Source organism: Schistocerca cancellata, chromosome 10, assembly GCF_023864275.1.
Source record: "Schistocerca cancellata isolate TAMUIC-IGC-003103 chromosome 10, iqSchCanc2.1, whole genome shotgun sequence".
Taxonomy (NCBI): Eukaryota; Metazoa; Arthropoda; class Insecta; order Orthoptera; family Acrididae; genus Schistocerca; species Schistocerca cancellata.
Genome location: NC_064635.1, coordinates 104,190,356 through 104,208,908, shown reverse-complemented (window position 1 = coordinate 104,208,908; position 18,553 = coordinate 104,190,356). Strand labels below are relative to the sequence as shown.

The 18,553-nt window shown below is 39.1% G+C and overlaps 1 protein-coding gene across 4 annotated transcripts in view; it reads right to left on the bottom strand.

Moving 5' to 3' along the window:
• The window catches only part of LOC126106847 (pyruvate carboxylase, mitochondrial), a 183,017-nt gene that overhangs the window by 68,634 nt on the left and 95,830 nt on the right, over positions 1 to 18,553 (bottom strand). For all 4 annotated transcript variants that reach the window (XM_049913241.1, XM_049913243.1, XM_049913242.1 and 1 more), the window contains exons 4-6: positions 15,693 to 15,858; positions 9,548 to 9,693; positions 1,942 to 2,166 (exon numbers count right to left, since the gene is read on the bottom strand). In XM_049913241.1, the coding sequence (XP_049769198.1) occupies positions 1,942 to 2,166; positions 9,548 to 9,693; positions 15,693 to 15,858 (537 nt within the window). The remainder of the gene's footprint in view (positions 1 to 1,941; positions 2,167 to 9,547; positions 9,694 to 15,692; positions 15,859 to 18,553) is intronic.

Sequence of the window (18,553 nt, the reverse complement as noted above, 5' to 3'; positions counted from 1 at the left end):
TTCAAAGCTGACCAATCTTCAATTTCTATGATTGTAGTATGTAAGTGCAAATGTTTTTTTAGAGGATCCACTGCAATCACTGTTGATGATTAAGATGCCAAATACTGTACCACCTGGACTACATTTACCAAATAAAAAACATATGCCCCAACCCACAATCGAACCCTTGACCTTCTGCATGCTAACCTATAACTCTATCCACTGCACCAACTGTACAGCACTAGTAATATGTGCTGACAGAGGTAGTTACCATATATGTGGTTACAGTGTTGCCAGACTGCCACTCTTTAATGTCCTTTTTCTGCCGGATGTACTCGCTGGACAAAATTTTGTGGAAGACATTTTTTTTTATCATTGGCATGTGAGGAGCCACGCTGCGAAGCCCAAGTGTGCAAATTTTGCTTCACCCTGTGTACCACAATCACTTTTCTCTGATACAACTTTATTTTTGAAGTTGGGAACAATCGTTTCACACACCACCTCCCAAGCATTATGTTTTTGATGTTACTGCCATGCTCCTCATTTCCTGAATCCCGAATTAGAGGACGACATTCTACCTCAATGGCAAGTTATTTTTGCAGCAGAAAAGAGCACTTAACACTTTAAAATGGCACACGAAATGCACACAATTCAACGATGACAAAGTGCTAACAAATGACGAACGCAACACAACCATGTACGGCGGAAACTGTTTACTCCCTCCCTCTGTAACCATGCTGTTAGATCGCCACAGGTGAAAGGATCAAATGTAGCTGAATTGCCGTGTCCAGGGACTATCGGATGCACTGCAGGTTGTGTGGTCAAATCAACAGTGTGTATGCCCTTACAGGAACTGTGAGTTAAATGAATGAATCTGCCACATGGGTGAGTGGTGTGACCAAATCATCAGTGTGCAAGCAGTCTAAATGTCTTAGAGAGTGCTGGCATTATCAAAATATGGCCTGTATGTAGGTGTGGTTGGTTCTCCATGTTATTGGTGAAGTACCGTAACAGTATGCTGGATGAGCCAAGAAGAGAGGTACAAGCTTTGAGAGGTGGTGATACGGAACAAAAAATTTCAAATGACCGTACAGCCCTTTCTTAACTGTATCTTACACAAAGCTCTTTGAAAATCACAGGGATGTGCTGAAAGTACATAGGAAGTCGTGTTGGCAAAGGAATATCCTCCATGTATTGTGGTAACATATTTTGAAGGAAATCAAGATACCATACTCCATCAACACAATAATCTAAAGCAACTTGATCGATGAGTTGGTCACCATTAACACCGCACCTCACGTTCACTGAGAAACGTGACTGAAAACTTGTTTCCCGAGTAGCGTACAGATTTTCATCCACCCACACATGAGAGTTGTATATATTATTGATGCCATTGCAGATAAATGTCGACTCAACAAAACAGCAGCTTTCTACAATCGCTGCAAAATACAATGCAAGGCAGTTGATGGTGGCCTTTATGAACACCTTTTCTGAGGAAATGTATATAATTAAATGAAACATTAAATTACAATGTTTTATTACTATCACCTACATCTGTCCTGTTCCTCATTGCTTTCATTAGTTTCCCTGAAAACTTAATACCACAACACATTTTCATATGACACTTTTTGCTGTACCTTTCCTTCCTATTTATCTATTGTACATGCAAATAAAAAAGCAATTAGAACAAAATATTATATTAATTAAATCAATGTATCAGCACCCAGGGCCAAAACCATTAATGCAAATAATGAGAATGAATAATGTTCTGGGAGGAACACACACTGCTCAGTCCTCCTCAGCCACAGTCTGCAAACCCTCATTTTTTTCCCTAATTGACTCACTACTTCCGGAAAATGATTATTCACATCTGCTCAAGACTGTAAGATCGACAAATAAATTTGCCGCTTCTAATAGACTACGTCAAACTGCTGACGAACAGGGATACCTGGCTGCACTAACTTTGGGATCGAGGTTGGGAGCAGGTGCGATCTCCACCACCTTCTGGTGGCGCCGCTGGACGGAGCAGTCCCTCTCGTACAGGTGGACTACGTTCCCACCGCGGTCACCGAGCAGTTGCACTTCGATGTGTCGCGGTCGCTCAATGAACTTTTCGATGAACAGGGCCCCATTTCCAAAAGCTGCCTTGGCCTCTGAAGTTGCTCGTTGAAATGATTCTTCCAGTTCCTGTAAAAATTAAAACAATGACTACCATCACATACACAGCAGGTTTTTACTCCCACTTTAATTACACACTGGAATGTTGTCAATGAAATATGAACATAGTTAGCATTAAAACTGCAACACCAAGGAGGACATACATATGGTATGTTGTGGTACAGTAGGAAGATTACAAGATTAAATTTGTAGATTGTTTTGTTTTGCTATCCTGGCTTTACCCCATCTGCACATAACTCCAGAACGTAGGAAATTGCTATGTACAGCTACCTGTGTGCAGGAGGTTAAAGAAAATGTGGATTCTCAATGCAGTTCAGTTCAGTAGAGTGTGCTGACCTCCAACCTCCACATCTCCAAACAGAACAATGCAGTAGGTGTACATTGCTTAGTCTGTCAACATGACCAAAGGTAGAGACACTGGAAACACATTGATACTTCTTGAGTATATTCATCTCTATGCCAATATCTTCTTACTTGATAGTTTTCAACCGACACTTTTACTCATATAAAGGTCCACGAGGACCCTCCTGTCCAACATATTGCCCCCCCCCCACCCCCTCCCCAAACCTCTGCAATACCTCTGCATACTCCACTATGCTCCTCCTGCACTCATTTCTCTACCCAATGGCTCCTACCCATGTGACTGTCCCCACTACAAGACTTGCCCTATGCACCCTCTACCACCACTTATACCACAGTTGCAACAGGCATAACATATATCTGAGGGAGAGCCAATGGTGAAACAACTCTTCATATACTCACAGCTGTTATGTAAACACTGTTTGACCTTCTACATTGGTAAGGCTATCACCGAGCTATCAGTTAGGATGGGCGGGTATTGACAGAAGGTGTATACCGGCAACAGACAATACCCTGTTGCACACCGTGCTCTGCAACACAACAGTCATGCCTGTTTCACCTTATGTGCCACCTAGACTCTTCTCCCAAACGCCACTGTCTGAGAACTCCACAGGTTGTACTGGCAATGCAACATGCCCTTTGTTTTAAACACCCACATGGCATTAATTTATGTTAATTATTTTCTTTAATTTCCTCAGTCTCAGCATTTCATCACAGTAACTATTTCTTTCTTCATTCCCTTTTAGTTGTCAATATCTTTTATTTTCTGATCGGACTATTTTTTCCTGCCCCTCCACCTCTACCACATACAGTGCACATAGCTTAGTTAGTCGTGGACAAAGTTACCAGTAAACTTTGTCTTGCTTATTACACATCTTTCACCTCTAAGCTCTCAGAGTTTTCAAATCTTGTCTAGTGCAGTCTTCCATCCTCATCCCATCTGGTAAGTCTCCCCTGACCCAGGGTGCTGGGCAACTTTTCTGAACCCTCCCCATTTTCTAAACCTTGCAAGTCATTTTCCTTCATCCTCCTTTCTTCCTCTTCAACCCTTCTGCGAGGAGGAGGAGACTCCCATACATATGTGCCTGCACATGTGGCTGCCTATTAGGTTTCTACAGTGCTGTCACAACACTTTATTATTGGTAAGATTTTAGAAGTAACGAAATATCAAATTGACATTATAAAAAATGTTGACAATTTTAGTTTACAAAATAACATGACACCCAAATGACAATATCAGTTTTACGTTACAGGAAATGCTAATATTTAAATGGTTCAAATGGCTGAGCACTATGGGACTCAACAACTTAGGTCATAAGTCCCCTAGAACTTAGAACTACTTAAACCTAACTAACCTAAGGACATCACACACACCCATGCCCGAGGCAGGATTCGAACCTGCGACCGTAGCAGTCCCACGGTTCCGGACTGCAGCGCCAGAACTGCACGGCCACCGTGGTCGGCTGCTAATATTTATTTATTTTACAAAATAGCAATGTCCAGATGGTACATACGTCACAGGAGGTGACGACATAGCACACCCACCTCAGTAGTAAGGCATATTTTTGTGTGACCAATGCATACTGTATCATACACTTCGAATAAGCAACTTTTATGAATATCAATAAGGTAGAGAAAGACGCCAGGGTTAGGAAACAAGTTAGACAAAGGTGTGCACTCTCTCTGTATTTATTTAATGTATTCATTGAGGAAGCAATTAGGGTGTTAAGGGAGAAGCAAAAGGGAATAAAAACGAATTTAGTGAAAGGATACATTGTATTCAGACATTGCCGATGACGTCCTAATAGTTGCAGACTCCGGAAGAGTGGGAGAGAGATGATTAGGATACTGCAAATTCTATGGGATACTAAACCTATGGAAATTAAAAGCAAACAAATGGGAACAAGGGACTGTGTTAGCAAAACAGGCATTTATGACTAAGAAAAACATTTTAACCAGCAAACTTATGAATATGAATGTCAGAACATCATTTTTTGAACTAATTTGTATGGAGTCCACTGCTCTACGGCAGTTAAAGTTCGGAAACTGAAAAGGAATTCACTTGAAGCTGCTGGAACATGCATATGGCAGAAAATGACAAGAACGAGCTGGACAGGAAGAAAAACCAACCTGGAAGGCTTAAGGGAAGTCAGCAAAAAGTGAAAATTATTAAATAAAATTAAAAAAAAAAAGAATAAATTTTATTCGACATGTCATCATACACAACGCTTTCATCATAACATTCTCGAAGGTGGTGTGCTGCCAAACAAAGGAAGAGGATGGCCTATGAAGGAGTATTTCGAAGATTTTGAGAAGAGGAAAGGGTGGGCCATTACACAGACTGAAACAAGCAGTCAATGACAGAGGGCAGAGTTCACATCAACAAGACATTAGCCTTCAAAATATGTAATGTAATGTAAATTATTTACCCAAAATTTTGGCCATATGACTCAAGTCTAGCATTGTGAACAACTGAACAAATGAATAATAATGAGACAATAATGGCAAATTGAAGACAATTATATGGTTACAATAACCTGCACGCTTGACCTAAGATTTTCAGAAGCCTATGGCTTGTGCTTGTGCAATATCTGCAACAAGGTATTTGACAGCAACTAATCTTGCTTCTACTGCTATCACTAACAGCGTTTAACATATAAAACCTTTGAAAACACATGTGCAACCACTGTGGGTTAATCCTTTACAGCAATGGTGAGACAATAAATAAACAAATATTGTAATACTCAGTTGTGTACACGAGTCAATGTGAATACCTGACAATTCCAGTGATGTTGATGCACTCTGGGAGTTTCTTTTCAAAAGGCAGCAGCACATTGTACACATCACGTAATGACTTATTAGTGAATCAACTGGTTGGATGTTGCATATGAATGACTATATGAAGAAAGAATGGAAATTTACACAAGATTTAATTTAATTGATATTGGGTACTATTCAGCTCTTTTTTTTATAATCTGACCTCTTATTTCATACTTGAAGCCCAAATTTTTTTATTATACACTACGTGATTAAAATTATCCGGGCACCTATTAGTGGACATTTATATAGGGTGTGTCCATCCTTTGCCTTCATGTCAGCTTTAATTCTTCTGGGGACACTTTCAATAAGGTGTCAATCTATGCAGAGGAATTGGGCCCATTCTTCTTCACGAGGCGAAACCAGAGAAGGTATTGATGTTTGGCACTGAAATGTGCAGCAAAGCCAACATCTTAATTCATCCCAAAGGTATTCCACTGGGTTCAGCTCGGGACTCTGGGCAGATTAGTCCATTTCAGGAATGTTATTGCCCACAGATGCTGCCTTATGACAGGGTGCATTGTCATTCTGATGTAATTGATCATCATCTCTGAACTATTCCTTTACTATACTCTGTAAAATGTGTTCAGATCCTTCTGCATTTAGTGTTTTCGTAAGAGCAATAAGGGGACCACTTTCTAACTACAAAAAAGTCCTCTGTACTTTACTGTGGGTACTAAACATCTACATCTACATTAATACTCTGCAAATAACATAATTGCCTGGCAGGGGGTTCACTGGACCACCTTCACAACCCATGTCTAGTATTCCAATCTCCAACAGTGCACAGAAAAAACAAACACTTATATCTTTCTGTGCAAGCTCTGATTTCCTTTATTTTATAATTATGATGCTTTCTCTCTATGAGGGGTAGTATCAACAAAATATTCTCGCATTCAGAGGAGAAAGTTGGTGATTGAAATTTCACGATAAGATTCCACCACAATGAAAAACACCTTTGTTTTAATGATGCCCAGCCTAAATCCTGTGTCATCTCATTTAAGTTTTTTGTAATTGTAATTCTTGGGTATTTAATTGAACTTATGGCCTTTGGAGCCAACTGATTTATTGTGTAACCAAAGGTAACAAATTCCTTTTAGCACTCATGTGGATGACCTCACACTTATTATTTAGTGTCAATTGCCAATTTTCACACCATACAGATATCTCTTCTCAATTGTTTTGCAATTTGATTTGATCTTCTGATGACTTTACTAGATCATAAACAACAGTATCATCTGCAAACCACCCAAGATGGTTGCTCAGATGGTCTCCTAAACCATTTATATAGATAAGGAACAGCAGAGGGCCTGTAACACTACCTTCTGGAACACCAGAAATAACCTTTTTTTTTTTTTTTTTTTTACTCAATAACTGTCCACCAATTACAATGAACTGTATGTGACCCCTACGACAGGAAATCACAAATTCAGTCCCATAAGTGAGACAATATTCCATAAGCACACAATCTGATTACAAGCTGCTTATGAGGTACAGTGTCAAAACCCTTCTAGAAATCATGAATAAGGAATTAATTTGAAATCCCTTGTCAATAGCACTCAGCACTGTCAATAGACTGTTGTTCGGACATGGTGGCAGGTAATGTTCTCTAGGTATTTGTCAAACCCAAACCGTTCCATTGGTTTCCCATAGGAAACAGTGTAATTCATCACTCCAAATCACTCATGTCAGTCATCCACTGCACAGTGGGATAGTTGTTCACACCACGTCATGCGTCACTTAGCATCAACTACAGAAAAGTGAACCTTAGGAGTGTTGTTGATCATTATGCCCCATTCTTTTTAATTCCAAATTTACAGTTGTTCTGCTCGCTGGACTCCTGGTAGTACTTTGAAACTCACAAGTGATTCCTTCCACTAATTTCGCTCAACTGTCCATGTATGTCTGAACGTGATATATGCCTAGCTTTTGCTCAGCTGTATTTGGTGCACTTCACAATCAAATCACTGTCAGATGACAGCTTTAAGAGGGTTGAAATGTCACTGATGGATTTGATGTTCAGGCAACATCCAATTACTAGCCCTTGACTGAAGCCACCGAGCTGTCTGGACTAACACCTTTCATGAGTATTGAGAGTTTAAATGATTTGATACTGCCTGCAGCTGCCTTTTTTTTTTGCTTTATTTATTGAAGCCCTTAGCACATTTTCAAGTATCCTGATACACAGAAGCAACAGGAATGCAGTGTATTAATAACTGTTTAAAAGGTAAACAGAGTAAAAAAAACTCATCATAAAACATGGTAGGATTAATAAAAATTTATTTTACAAAAATTCAGCAATGTCACATTAAGTATTATTATTAGCCTTTCCATGTGCTATATTTGAATGGAATAATTGTCATGAAAGCAATAAACTATCACCACTGATACAGGTGACCCTCACAAATTTTAAATTACGTGTATTTTCCGTATTTTCTCATCCTATGCACTCTACTTGCGCATTATGACACACAATGGTTAATGTACCCATGGCACTACACAAAATTCTGTAAGAAAGAGCTTATGCTGAACTACACATGGCAGACATACAGTACTGATGTGTTCAACATACATAAAGGATGCACACAGATATCATGAATAATCTATGTCTAATAACTTCTGGAGTGATGGGATAGGTCAAACAAAATAGCAAAGGTTATAATTTAGCAACCAAGCAAAATAAAATGCAATACATGGTTTTTCTTACAGTTATATAATAAAATAGATCGACCACTATGTACGATTCCATTGTTATGTGGTCTCCTCATATTGTGGCCACTTACATCAGTCGCCATATCATCATCTGCAAGACCTGTGGACGTGTAATGTCTCACCATAGAATAGGCGCAAAATTTGTACAAAAGTTAACCATTTTGCAAATCTTTTTGTTCGTTCAGAAGCCTATCAGACTGATCCCTTAAATGGAAATAGATTTACATCTCCTTAATCACGTCCGGTATTTTCCATTTCGTGTACCTTAGGAAAAACCCACACCGATTCATTAATACTTTGTGCCAAAGAGCCCTTCAAGTGTGCATCAAAGGTGGAGGGCTTACTGTCACATATCACTGTTTGCTCTGCTGCAGGTGGTATCACATCATTTCAGCACACTGTTGCAATGCATTCCAGCAGCAATGTCTCCACCACCTTAAGATCAGCCTGTTGAGGAGGATCTAACTGTCTTACAGTGCATTGGGAGGACCAACAAGGTATGGAATATCCATCAGCTTATCTTCATTTCACAGATTTGCCTTTCCAAACAGACTGTCTTCATCTTTAAGACCTTTTTTTTTGTAGTAACGTTTTTTTAGATCCATGAGGCTTATTCTTCCATTCCCTGTTTTGCTTGAATCTAAGCCCACAGACATTAACATGTAGGTGGTGTAGACGTTCTTTTAGCAGTTTCTAAACAAAATGTCAATCAACTTATTCTGAACACTGCCACACACTCATCCTACACAGAAAACAAATGAGTACAAATGTAACACTGTGCTGAGTGTGGAACACAAAGTGCAGCACTCTTCCTCTCATGAAGTTTTACAAAAGAGAGGTGACATGGGAAAAAGTGGCAACGCAGTATAAGAAAAAGTTAGTTCTAAAAAAAGGTAAAAGTTGCCAAAAGTGAATGTGCATCTGGGGTCCTTTAAACCTCAACCTTCACTAATAATAAGGAAAAATCAGTGGTTTTCAGAATATGTAAGCAAGAAGCAAAAACACTACTAAACTGTACACTAAATTTTATACAGGAATACTGTTTTATTCTATACATACCAAAATTTAATGACATTTCATGTATTTCTATTTGACAAATGACTACAGCAGATACTTTATAAATAAAAGTGTGATGTGTCTGGTGAAAAACACTCCTACACTAAGCTTAAGACAGAAAAACCAATAATAATTATAACAACTGCCATGGAGGATGGCCACGTGAACAAACATATTACTTTTCTGGAGTTTTATTTGATTCTGTGCAATTCTAGAAATTTTGTAATCTGACTGTAGACAATGAGTTCAAATTTTAATCTTCTCTTTTTTAATACAGACTAGACCTTTTTTTTTCTTTTGACAGTGTGCGATTTAGCAACTCCAACATCACCTCTTCACATTTTCAAATGTGATTTTGAGGACACTGTAAACTACCTCAATGGACACCAAAATACAGCGATGTGTCACCCATGCAACTAAGATTGCGACCACTTCAGTTACATACCTCCATTTTGCGGACAACCCTCATGCCACGGCCACCACCTCCATAGGCAGCTTTGAAAATTATGGGCAATCCATGCTTCAGACAGAATTCTTTTGCTTCCTCCAGCTTTGTTATGGGACCTGGTGTGCCAGGGACAACAGCGACACCTGACGCAACAAAACAAGATGTTCAAAAAATTGGTTAACATTAAGCTGTCTGGTAAGTAAAGTACGTGTGTAATAGGAACGTCAAACAATGGCAACGCCAGGTAGGAATATCAACAATGTAGGAAAAAGACAGCTAACTACCTACGATAAAGAAGATACAATAAGTTGCAGAGAGGAACAATGAAAAGACATTTTCATATACAGAAGCAAGCACACCTCATGCACAGGTGACTGCCAACTCCAGCATTTTGGATCAGAATGCAACTATCATGTGGGCCTCTACGCAGCAAACTGGAGGAGCTGGAGAAGTGAAAGGGGAAGGGATAGTAGTGTACAGGAGGAGAGAGATGAATGCTGTCTGGTGGTGTGTGCAGAGACCAGAATATCAAAAGGTGCAGCGTCAGGAGATTGTGGGGCAGGGATGTGGGGAAACTGGGAGAGGAATGGGGAAAGAGGGGCGGATGCATTGGCAGAGAGCAGCAAACAGGATGGGAGATAAGAGTGGGAAGGATATGATAGGACAGAGGGGGTGGAAACTGTCGGGTGGAGGGTGCGGGGACAGTGTGTTACCGTAGGTTGACGCTCGGATAATTACTGAAGCAGAGAATGTGATGTAAGGATAACTCCTATCTGCTCAGTTCAGAAAAGCTGGTGGTGGAGGAAAGGATCCAGACGGCTCAGGTAGTGAAGCAGCCATTGAAATCAAGTGTATTATGTTGTGCCACTTGGTGGCCTACTTTGCTCTTGGCCACAGTTTAGCAGTGGCTATTCTCCTGGTGGACAGCTGGTTGGTAGTCATATCAATATAAAAAGCTGTGCAATGATTGCTACAGTACTTGTAAATGACATGGAAGTTTTCACAGGTGGCCTGGCCCATGATGGGGTAGGATGAACCTGTGATAGGACTCGCGTAAGTGTCTTAATTATGCCTGTCTGCAACTTAATGTCTCTTCTTTATGGTAAGTAGCAATCTGTCTTTTCCTAAATTGTTAACAGAAAGGCCGCATAATTCTTCCTGTGGATTTACCCAAACAGTTACTCATTCACTCAGAAATATTACCTTTTTACCGAGTTGAATACCAATCTGTAGACTAGCTTCCTTATGATTTATAACTTGCATTTTTCTCCATATTTGCAACAAATGTCAACGTTTTCAATTTAAGTGACTTGAACTTTGCCTTCTTCTGCTATCAGATAGTCAGGAATCAAAGATGTCTGTATGCTTATCACCACCACAAATCATCATTAGGACAATTTTAACAGCATTCTTGTTATAAATTAACCATTTTGCAATCAATGCTTGGCTGCTTATGTGTTGCTGTCAACATCACAGAGTGGGGTTAATATTTGAACTGATAACAATGTGGACAATGCTTTTAAAGCTTAAAAAAGCAATATGAGAGTTTATTCACAAACAAGATTGCACCAATTGACTTTCAAGATATGATAACAGCATTCGTTGAGACTAACATCATGTAAGATTTTCCACCTGAACTTCTAACATTCTAGACTAGTAAAATAATTATCAATTTCATTTCTGTTGACTACAAGCTGTTCATCTGCGATTACATTTAATCTGTTTCTTTTGTAATTATGGACATTAGTTATGAACTTATTGTCCATTCTCTATCTTGTTCCGTGAGCCTATCAAGACCGGGCATACAAAGAGGTGTGGAGCGAGTCAATCTATGCATTAACATAAGATAAAACACAGACTCTTCATCTATTTACTTTGTTAATAATGAATGATCACTATATTTTTTAATGCTACTGATGAGTAAGTCACTTAAAAAAAAAAAAAAAAAAAAAAAGAAGAAGAAGAAGAAGAAGAAGAAGAAGAAGAAGAAGAAATAGCTGAAGTTTATACGCCATCAGTAGCTTAAAATTTAAGTGATTTAACTGTATTTTTTCAAGAAAAAACACAGTACATAACTAATCATCACACAATTTTACAACACACACTCCTTTTTGTTATGTAGTTAACAGAACTTTCCATTCATTCATTCAATAATCTTTGAATCTTGATATCCAGATAGTTTGCAGAAAGAGTTGCTCATGAGTATGTTTTTAAATTTCTTATGAACTGGTCAAGATCATCAATTCCTTCCGTTAAGTTAGGTGTGAGCTTGCTGAGCACTTTTGCACAAGAGTATAAACCCCTCTCTGAATCTTATACAAGAAAGTCTACATGAAAATCATTTTGTCTTCTATTGTGAATGTGTAAATCACAGTTCTGAGTGAAGTGATTTTTATTATCAGCAATGAAAGAGAACATTTACTGGAAAGTTAAAGTAAGAATACAAAGATTCTTAAAAAGACTTCAGAGAGAGAGAGAGAGAGAGAGAGAGAGAGAGAGAGAGAGAGATGTTTATCTGCTTTACACAATATTCTCACAGTTTGCTTCTGCTCAATAAATACTTTATTTATTTTAGGTCCACTGTCCCAAGGAGTTAATTCTGCAGGGAGTGAAAACGTGCAACAGTGAGAGACACTCCTAAGGGCACAACACACTGAATGTAGTTTCCTGACTAATTCATCTGTATGTAGGTTGCATTTTAACTTTTATGTGCGTGAATCTAGTAACAAACTGTGACAGTTGGACCGGACTTGAACCCAGCATAAATTTTCATTTGTCACTATTGGGTAGTAGATCTATACCTAATACAGCTGATGACAAGAAATTCGCAGTCAGTTAATAAATTTCTGAGTATTTACATTCTGCCATAAATTTCCGTACTATATCAAAACTTAAATGTTGTAGGAAAGTTACTGTAGAATGTGAACACTATTATTGAAGGAGGCCATTCACTGAAAATTAGAAGCACTGAGCTGTTGATAGGTACACACGAAAGAAAACGTGCTTGCTTTTTGAGTTATCCTTTGACAAGCTAGAGCAAAACAAACACAGGCACACACCCACACACCTAACGCCCCTACGTGGTGCTGCCTAACAGTGCCAATGCTATTTTTCGGCAGGTGGGCTGGTTGCCGTGGGAGTAGTGTCAGGTGGTGTTTGTAGAGGGAGGAGAGGTGGAAGGCAAAGAGAGGGATTGGGGGTGGGTTGCTAGTGGCTCAGAGGGAGGCAGCCTGTTTGCCAACCAGGAATGTGGGAGGGAGGGGTGGCAGGGATACAGGCTGGCACAACTGTACAGGCCAGTGGGAAGCAACACACACTGAACGCAACATGGGAATGTGAATAGGCAAGGGTGACAGGACAGCTGCCGCACCACACAACAAAATCTTTTTGTTGACTAGGTTCGGGGGATTACCTGGCTGTGAAGGCTTTCGTGTGAGGCCTTCAGCATGCTATGCAAAGTTTACATCACAGCAGATAAATAGTGGAGTGATTTTCAGGTCCGTTGTTGTTATCTTCATGATCTGGACTTAAGGCCAAGACACCTCTCCACATTTCTTCAAAACCTCTACACCTTTTCCCCTGCCCACTTCACCTGCTCCTCTTCTACCTAGCGTGCCATCTCTCTGATGGCTCCATTCACACCTCTATTCACGTTAAACTCACCAAGCAACAAAACAGACACCTATTCTGACAGCTGCCATCCCTTCTACACCAAAAAAATACCTGCCACCCTTCCCTTCCACATTCCTAGCTGCCACACTGGTTGGCTGCCTCCCTCTGAGCACTACCCACCCACTCCCATCCCCCTCCCTGCCTTCCACCTTCCTCTGTTCACTCCACCTGACGCTATGCCCCCAACAATTCCATTTGCTGAAAAATAGCGTTGGCACTGTTAGTCTACCCGGCACCATACAGGGACATAGGCACGCGAGTGTGTGCACGCGTTTGTTTTACTCTAGCTCGTCAAAGAATAACTCCAAATGCTAGCAAGTTTACTTTTTGTGTGCGTCTATCGACAATTTGACACTTCTGCTTTTTGGTGAGCAGTCTCCTTTAATCCTTATGTATATATCAAGTCTTAATCTGTTAGCTGTTAAAAACTTGAAGGCCTGTTCAGCTACCATCTAAGCTGCATCTGCAAAGGCTGAGTTTGGATGCTCGATTAGTATGTATGTGTCATCTGCAGACATTATATTGTTGAACCACCATTTGAAGTTTTTGGGAGATCATAAATGCAGATTAAGATCATGATGGGACTAGTACTGATGCTTGTGAGACTCCATTACAGGAGCAGCATAGTCTAAATGACTGACTAAGCTGAACTAAAAATTTGATTTTTTGCAGTATTCGATCATGAATCGGCTACAATCAGTTACGCTCCTAGCAACAATAACACACATTGCCTGCTAGATGCTGACATGTATCTGACTCAGAGAGACATTAAATGCACATTACCACAGAATAGTGAAGCACAAGATACATGTGTATTTCTTGATCAGAAGTTTTTCTTTTCTGTATTTTAGTATTTTCATATACTTTTCTGGAATAGGATAAAAATTCTCGATACTAAAGAGAGGTTTTTGGTTTATTTTGAAATATTTTTCATAAATAAATGAGTTAACAATGGAAGGTAAAAATATGCAGGTTTAGTTGTTCATAGAACATAAAATTGCAATTCTTGTATAAAGTATTGGTGTTTTGTAGGAAATCAAACGGAACATGACTGACTATAATATGAAACTGACAAAAACATTGGACAAGCATTAAAGACCTTTACAAGTGGAGAATGTTATATCAAATATAAAGAGCCAAGAATAAACAAAGGTACATTTCACAGAAAAATGCAAATTTCACAAAAGATTATGAAGTTAATACTATTATTATTTGGAAAACTACTTTTGCTGAACATTTTTTTAAGAGAAAACAAATAAAATGTAGATTGTGAAGGTTTCCATATGGTTATGAAAACAAGAAAGATGACCCAACTGGTAATACTTGAAATCAATAAACATATGTCCGCCCCCAGTAGCTGAGTGGTCAGCGCAACACAATGTCAATCCTAAGGGCCCGGGTTCGATTATTCCCGGCTGGGTCGGAGATTTTCTCCACTCAGGGATTGGGTGTTGTGTTGTCCTAATCATCATCATTTTACCCCCATCAAAGTGCAAGATGCCGAAGTGGCGTCAAATCGAAAGACTTGCACCTGGAGAATGGTCTACCCGACGGGAGGCCCTAGTCACACGACAACACACACACAAAAAACATCAAAAAACATATGACACAGACTACCAGCTTTATTTTAAATGACAAAACTCAGTTCCTTCTTCCAGCTGGTTATATTACATTTCAGCTATACAAATATTAAATTACAATTGTCAATGTAACTTTTTTTCAACTATTGCTAAATGTAACAATATTCACATACACAACTTTATTTTTTATTTTAATTAAATCATCTTGGCGTGGAATAAAATGCAATACTTTCCTTTTTAAAAATTATGTCATTTTTTGTTTCTTTTATATCTTCTGTATAATTAATGTCCTTAAGTCACACGTCATTTTATCTGTGTTTGCGAAATTCAGTTGACACCAAATTCAGTTTCAGCCACAAGCCCGTTCATGACCAAATAAATGATTTTTTTAACAAGGACTACAAATTGGTGGAAACATAAAATGTATAGCAGGAGATGCCAGATGAATCTCAGCTCCGTTTTGCAACAAATTATCTTTATGGCTTTCAATCAAGGTATTTGTCAAGTTATTGTTAGCTGGATGTCATCGAGTCAAGCACACACATAAAAATTCAAGTGTCTGTTTTAACAAATAAAAACTGAAGGATCATCGATGTAACATTTCAGACAATTCTTATTGGAATTGTTTCTACTATAACGACACACACTCCGAACTTTGCATGTGGGCACAACTCTCATTTTGCATCTGCAGTGAAACAAAGAGCAATAGAAAAAGTTGTTAGTTTTCATTGAAATATTGGGCAGTCTGATGATGACCGATAACTAGAAGGTACATTTCAATGATGAATGCAAATACAGAACTAACAATCCAGACTGCACTTCTTTGAGACAGTGTGTTTAGTGTTATTGGAAACTGAAGACCTGGTGGCACAGGGCATAAAGCTTCTTACCTGCCTCTATGGCGGCCTTGCGAGCTGCCACTTTGTCTCCCATCTGCTGCACGACTTTAGGTGATGGACCGATGAAGCGGAGGCCAGCATCTATGCAGGCCTGTGCGAAGTCCGAGCGCTCCGAAAGGAATCCGTATCCAGGATGGATGGCGTCTACATCGTTCTCCTATGTACAACATTAGGCTGATAGAACACTCAATGGTATCATTTCATACTAAGCATTATTTATAGATGCACACAACTTGCAGAAAGAAACCTACAGATAGGGCAAGTAGAGGAAGGAACTGTTGTAATAGCTGTTTATATCAGATTGAAAGCTGCTTGCTGGTAGGTCTGTACATGCAACCAAGTCTACAAGGTGTGAAAGTCTTGTGCTTAAATTTATATTCTGTACAAGATTCCAATCTCTCACATAAATTGTTTCTCATTTGCCAACCCCTTCACCTCAGAGTAGCACTTGAATTCTCAATAATTTATTGGATATATTCCTACAGCACCCTCTAGTGACATGGAAGTGTTCCCTGCCACTTAACACACATCCTGTCCCTTCTTCTGGTCAATGTTTTCCAGTATTTCTCTTGTTGTCAGTTCTGTGGAGAGTTTAACTTTTCAGGTTCTGTACCACAATCAGTAAAAACAAAACCCTTACAGGATCAAACTGTATGTAAGATACTTAGGTCCAAGGTTCCTTGGTGGTGTGAAAAATTGAAGCTTCTGAGTCAATGCAATCAAAATACTTATGTCACATAGTATGTTTCAATAATCACAAACTCAATCATGAAAATCTATAGATAAACTATCATGATGATCTAGCAGTAAAGCACGTGCCCTGATACTGAGAGGTCACGGGATCAAATATTGGGTGAACCACAGATTTTTCAGTCTTCTTTATGCTAACTTTCACTTCTCCTCAATGTGAGAAGTAGCAAGAAATAACATGTGGTGCAGATTCCATGTTAAACTGAAGGTCCACTTTCCCTGGTTGGATAATTGGCAAGTTGCCAAAGTGGTGTCCAATAGAAAAACTTGCACCAGGCCACTGAGCCACACTAAACTATTAGTTTCATTGTCTGCCTATACACATAACTACATTTGTACGGAACGTTGAGAGTGTGATGCTACTTGCACTTGTCTGGTGTCTCATCAGTCCAATTAATTTTCAACATCTTCTACAGCACCGTATCTCAAATGATCAGATACTCTTCTTCTTTACGTTTCCTACAGTCCATGATTCACTACTATACAATGCTGTACTCCAAACATACATTCTCAGAAATTTGTTCCCAAAAATAAGACAAGTGTTCAGGCTTCTTTTGGCCAGAAATGCCCCTTTTACGTCCTTGCTTTGACCATCATGTGTTATTTGGTTTCCAAAGTAGCAGAACTCCTTTGTCTCATCTACTTCATGATCCCCAATTTTCTATATCCATGTATACACTAGGGAAGCCCATATTGAGTGAGGGGAAAATAACTTCCTATATACCTCTATACATATCTAATCTGTCTGTCTTACCTTATTCTCATGATCCCTACACAAAATATACAATGTAGGCTGTTTCTCAATAATATAAGCTTGGATGCACTAGTGTCCTGTTAACATTCTTGTTATTATAGTCATTACCTCATATTTATCCATATCTGAAGAAAGCTGCCAAACAATACACCAAACAGAAGTTTTTTCGAAATTGTTCTGAAATTCCTTACAAGCATGCAAATGTTCTACTTTAGTGAAGACAACAGCATCATTAGCTTAGTGCTGCTGATCCTGCCTGATAAACTGCTTATGTATTACACTTCCCTGTGAAACACCTAATGTTACTTTCACTTCAGAACAAAATTCTGTCATCAGTTGTAAATGTATTTTTATTTCACTTAACCAGTTTCAACAAATTAATTTGTCACCTTCAGAAGCTTACAAAATGAGGGGTGTTTTAAGTCTTTAGACCTTAATTATACATTTATGTAAAGTATAAGATGGATATTACGGAAACTTACTTAGTACTGGTTTAGAAGACATCAATACCTTCTTCATATTCTTTTTATATGGTTTTATATACAGGATGACAATTACTGTACTATACGAAGAAAAACGTATCAGTTACAAACTACTGCGTACATACACTTTATTCAACATGTGAATGTCACTACAGATATTCAGATTTAGGTCATGAGATGTTCACTAGCGTTGATTTGGTGCGAATGAATAGCTAAATTCTGCATGACTCGATGCAGTGTCTGAACGCTGTTGATGACCTCCTGAATGAGGGTTTTCAGCGCAGCTACCGTTTTGGGGTTATTGCTGTACACCTTATCTTTAACATAGCCCATAAAAAGGTATCTCATCTTCAGATCCGGAGAATATGGTGGCCAATCGAGGTCCATGCCCTCCAGGACATCAAAACACTGTCCTGTTTCGAGGGGGTCAAGCTCCGCCCTGCACGAGTCGCATATTGTCGAAATCAGGGTCACTTAGGATAACGGGATGAAATCATCTTCCAAAACCTTCATATATCATTTGGTAGTAACCGTGCCATCAAGGAATATTGCACTGATTACTCCGTGACTGGACATTGCACATCACACAGTTAGCCGTTCAGGGTGAAGAGACTTCTCAATCATGAAATGTGGATTCTCACTCCTCTAAATAAGACCTTTTGCTTATTGACGAACCCATCCAAATGAAAGTAGGCTTCGTCATTAAACCATACCATATTCACATCAAAGTCGTGTTCGTCAATTCTATGGGCAGTAGTGTTGGCGGAACAACCATTGCTCCACAGCCCTGGGGCTTCATGGTTTGAATTTTGAATGGGAAGAAATGCAGGTCTTCAACAATTTGTCACAGTGTCTCCCAGTTGATT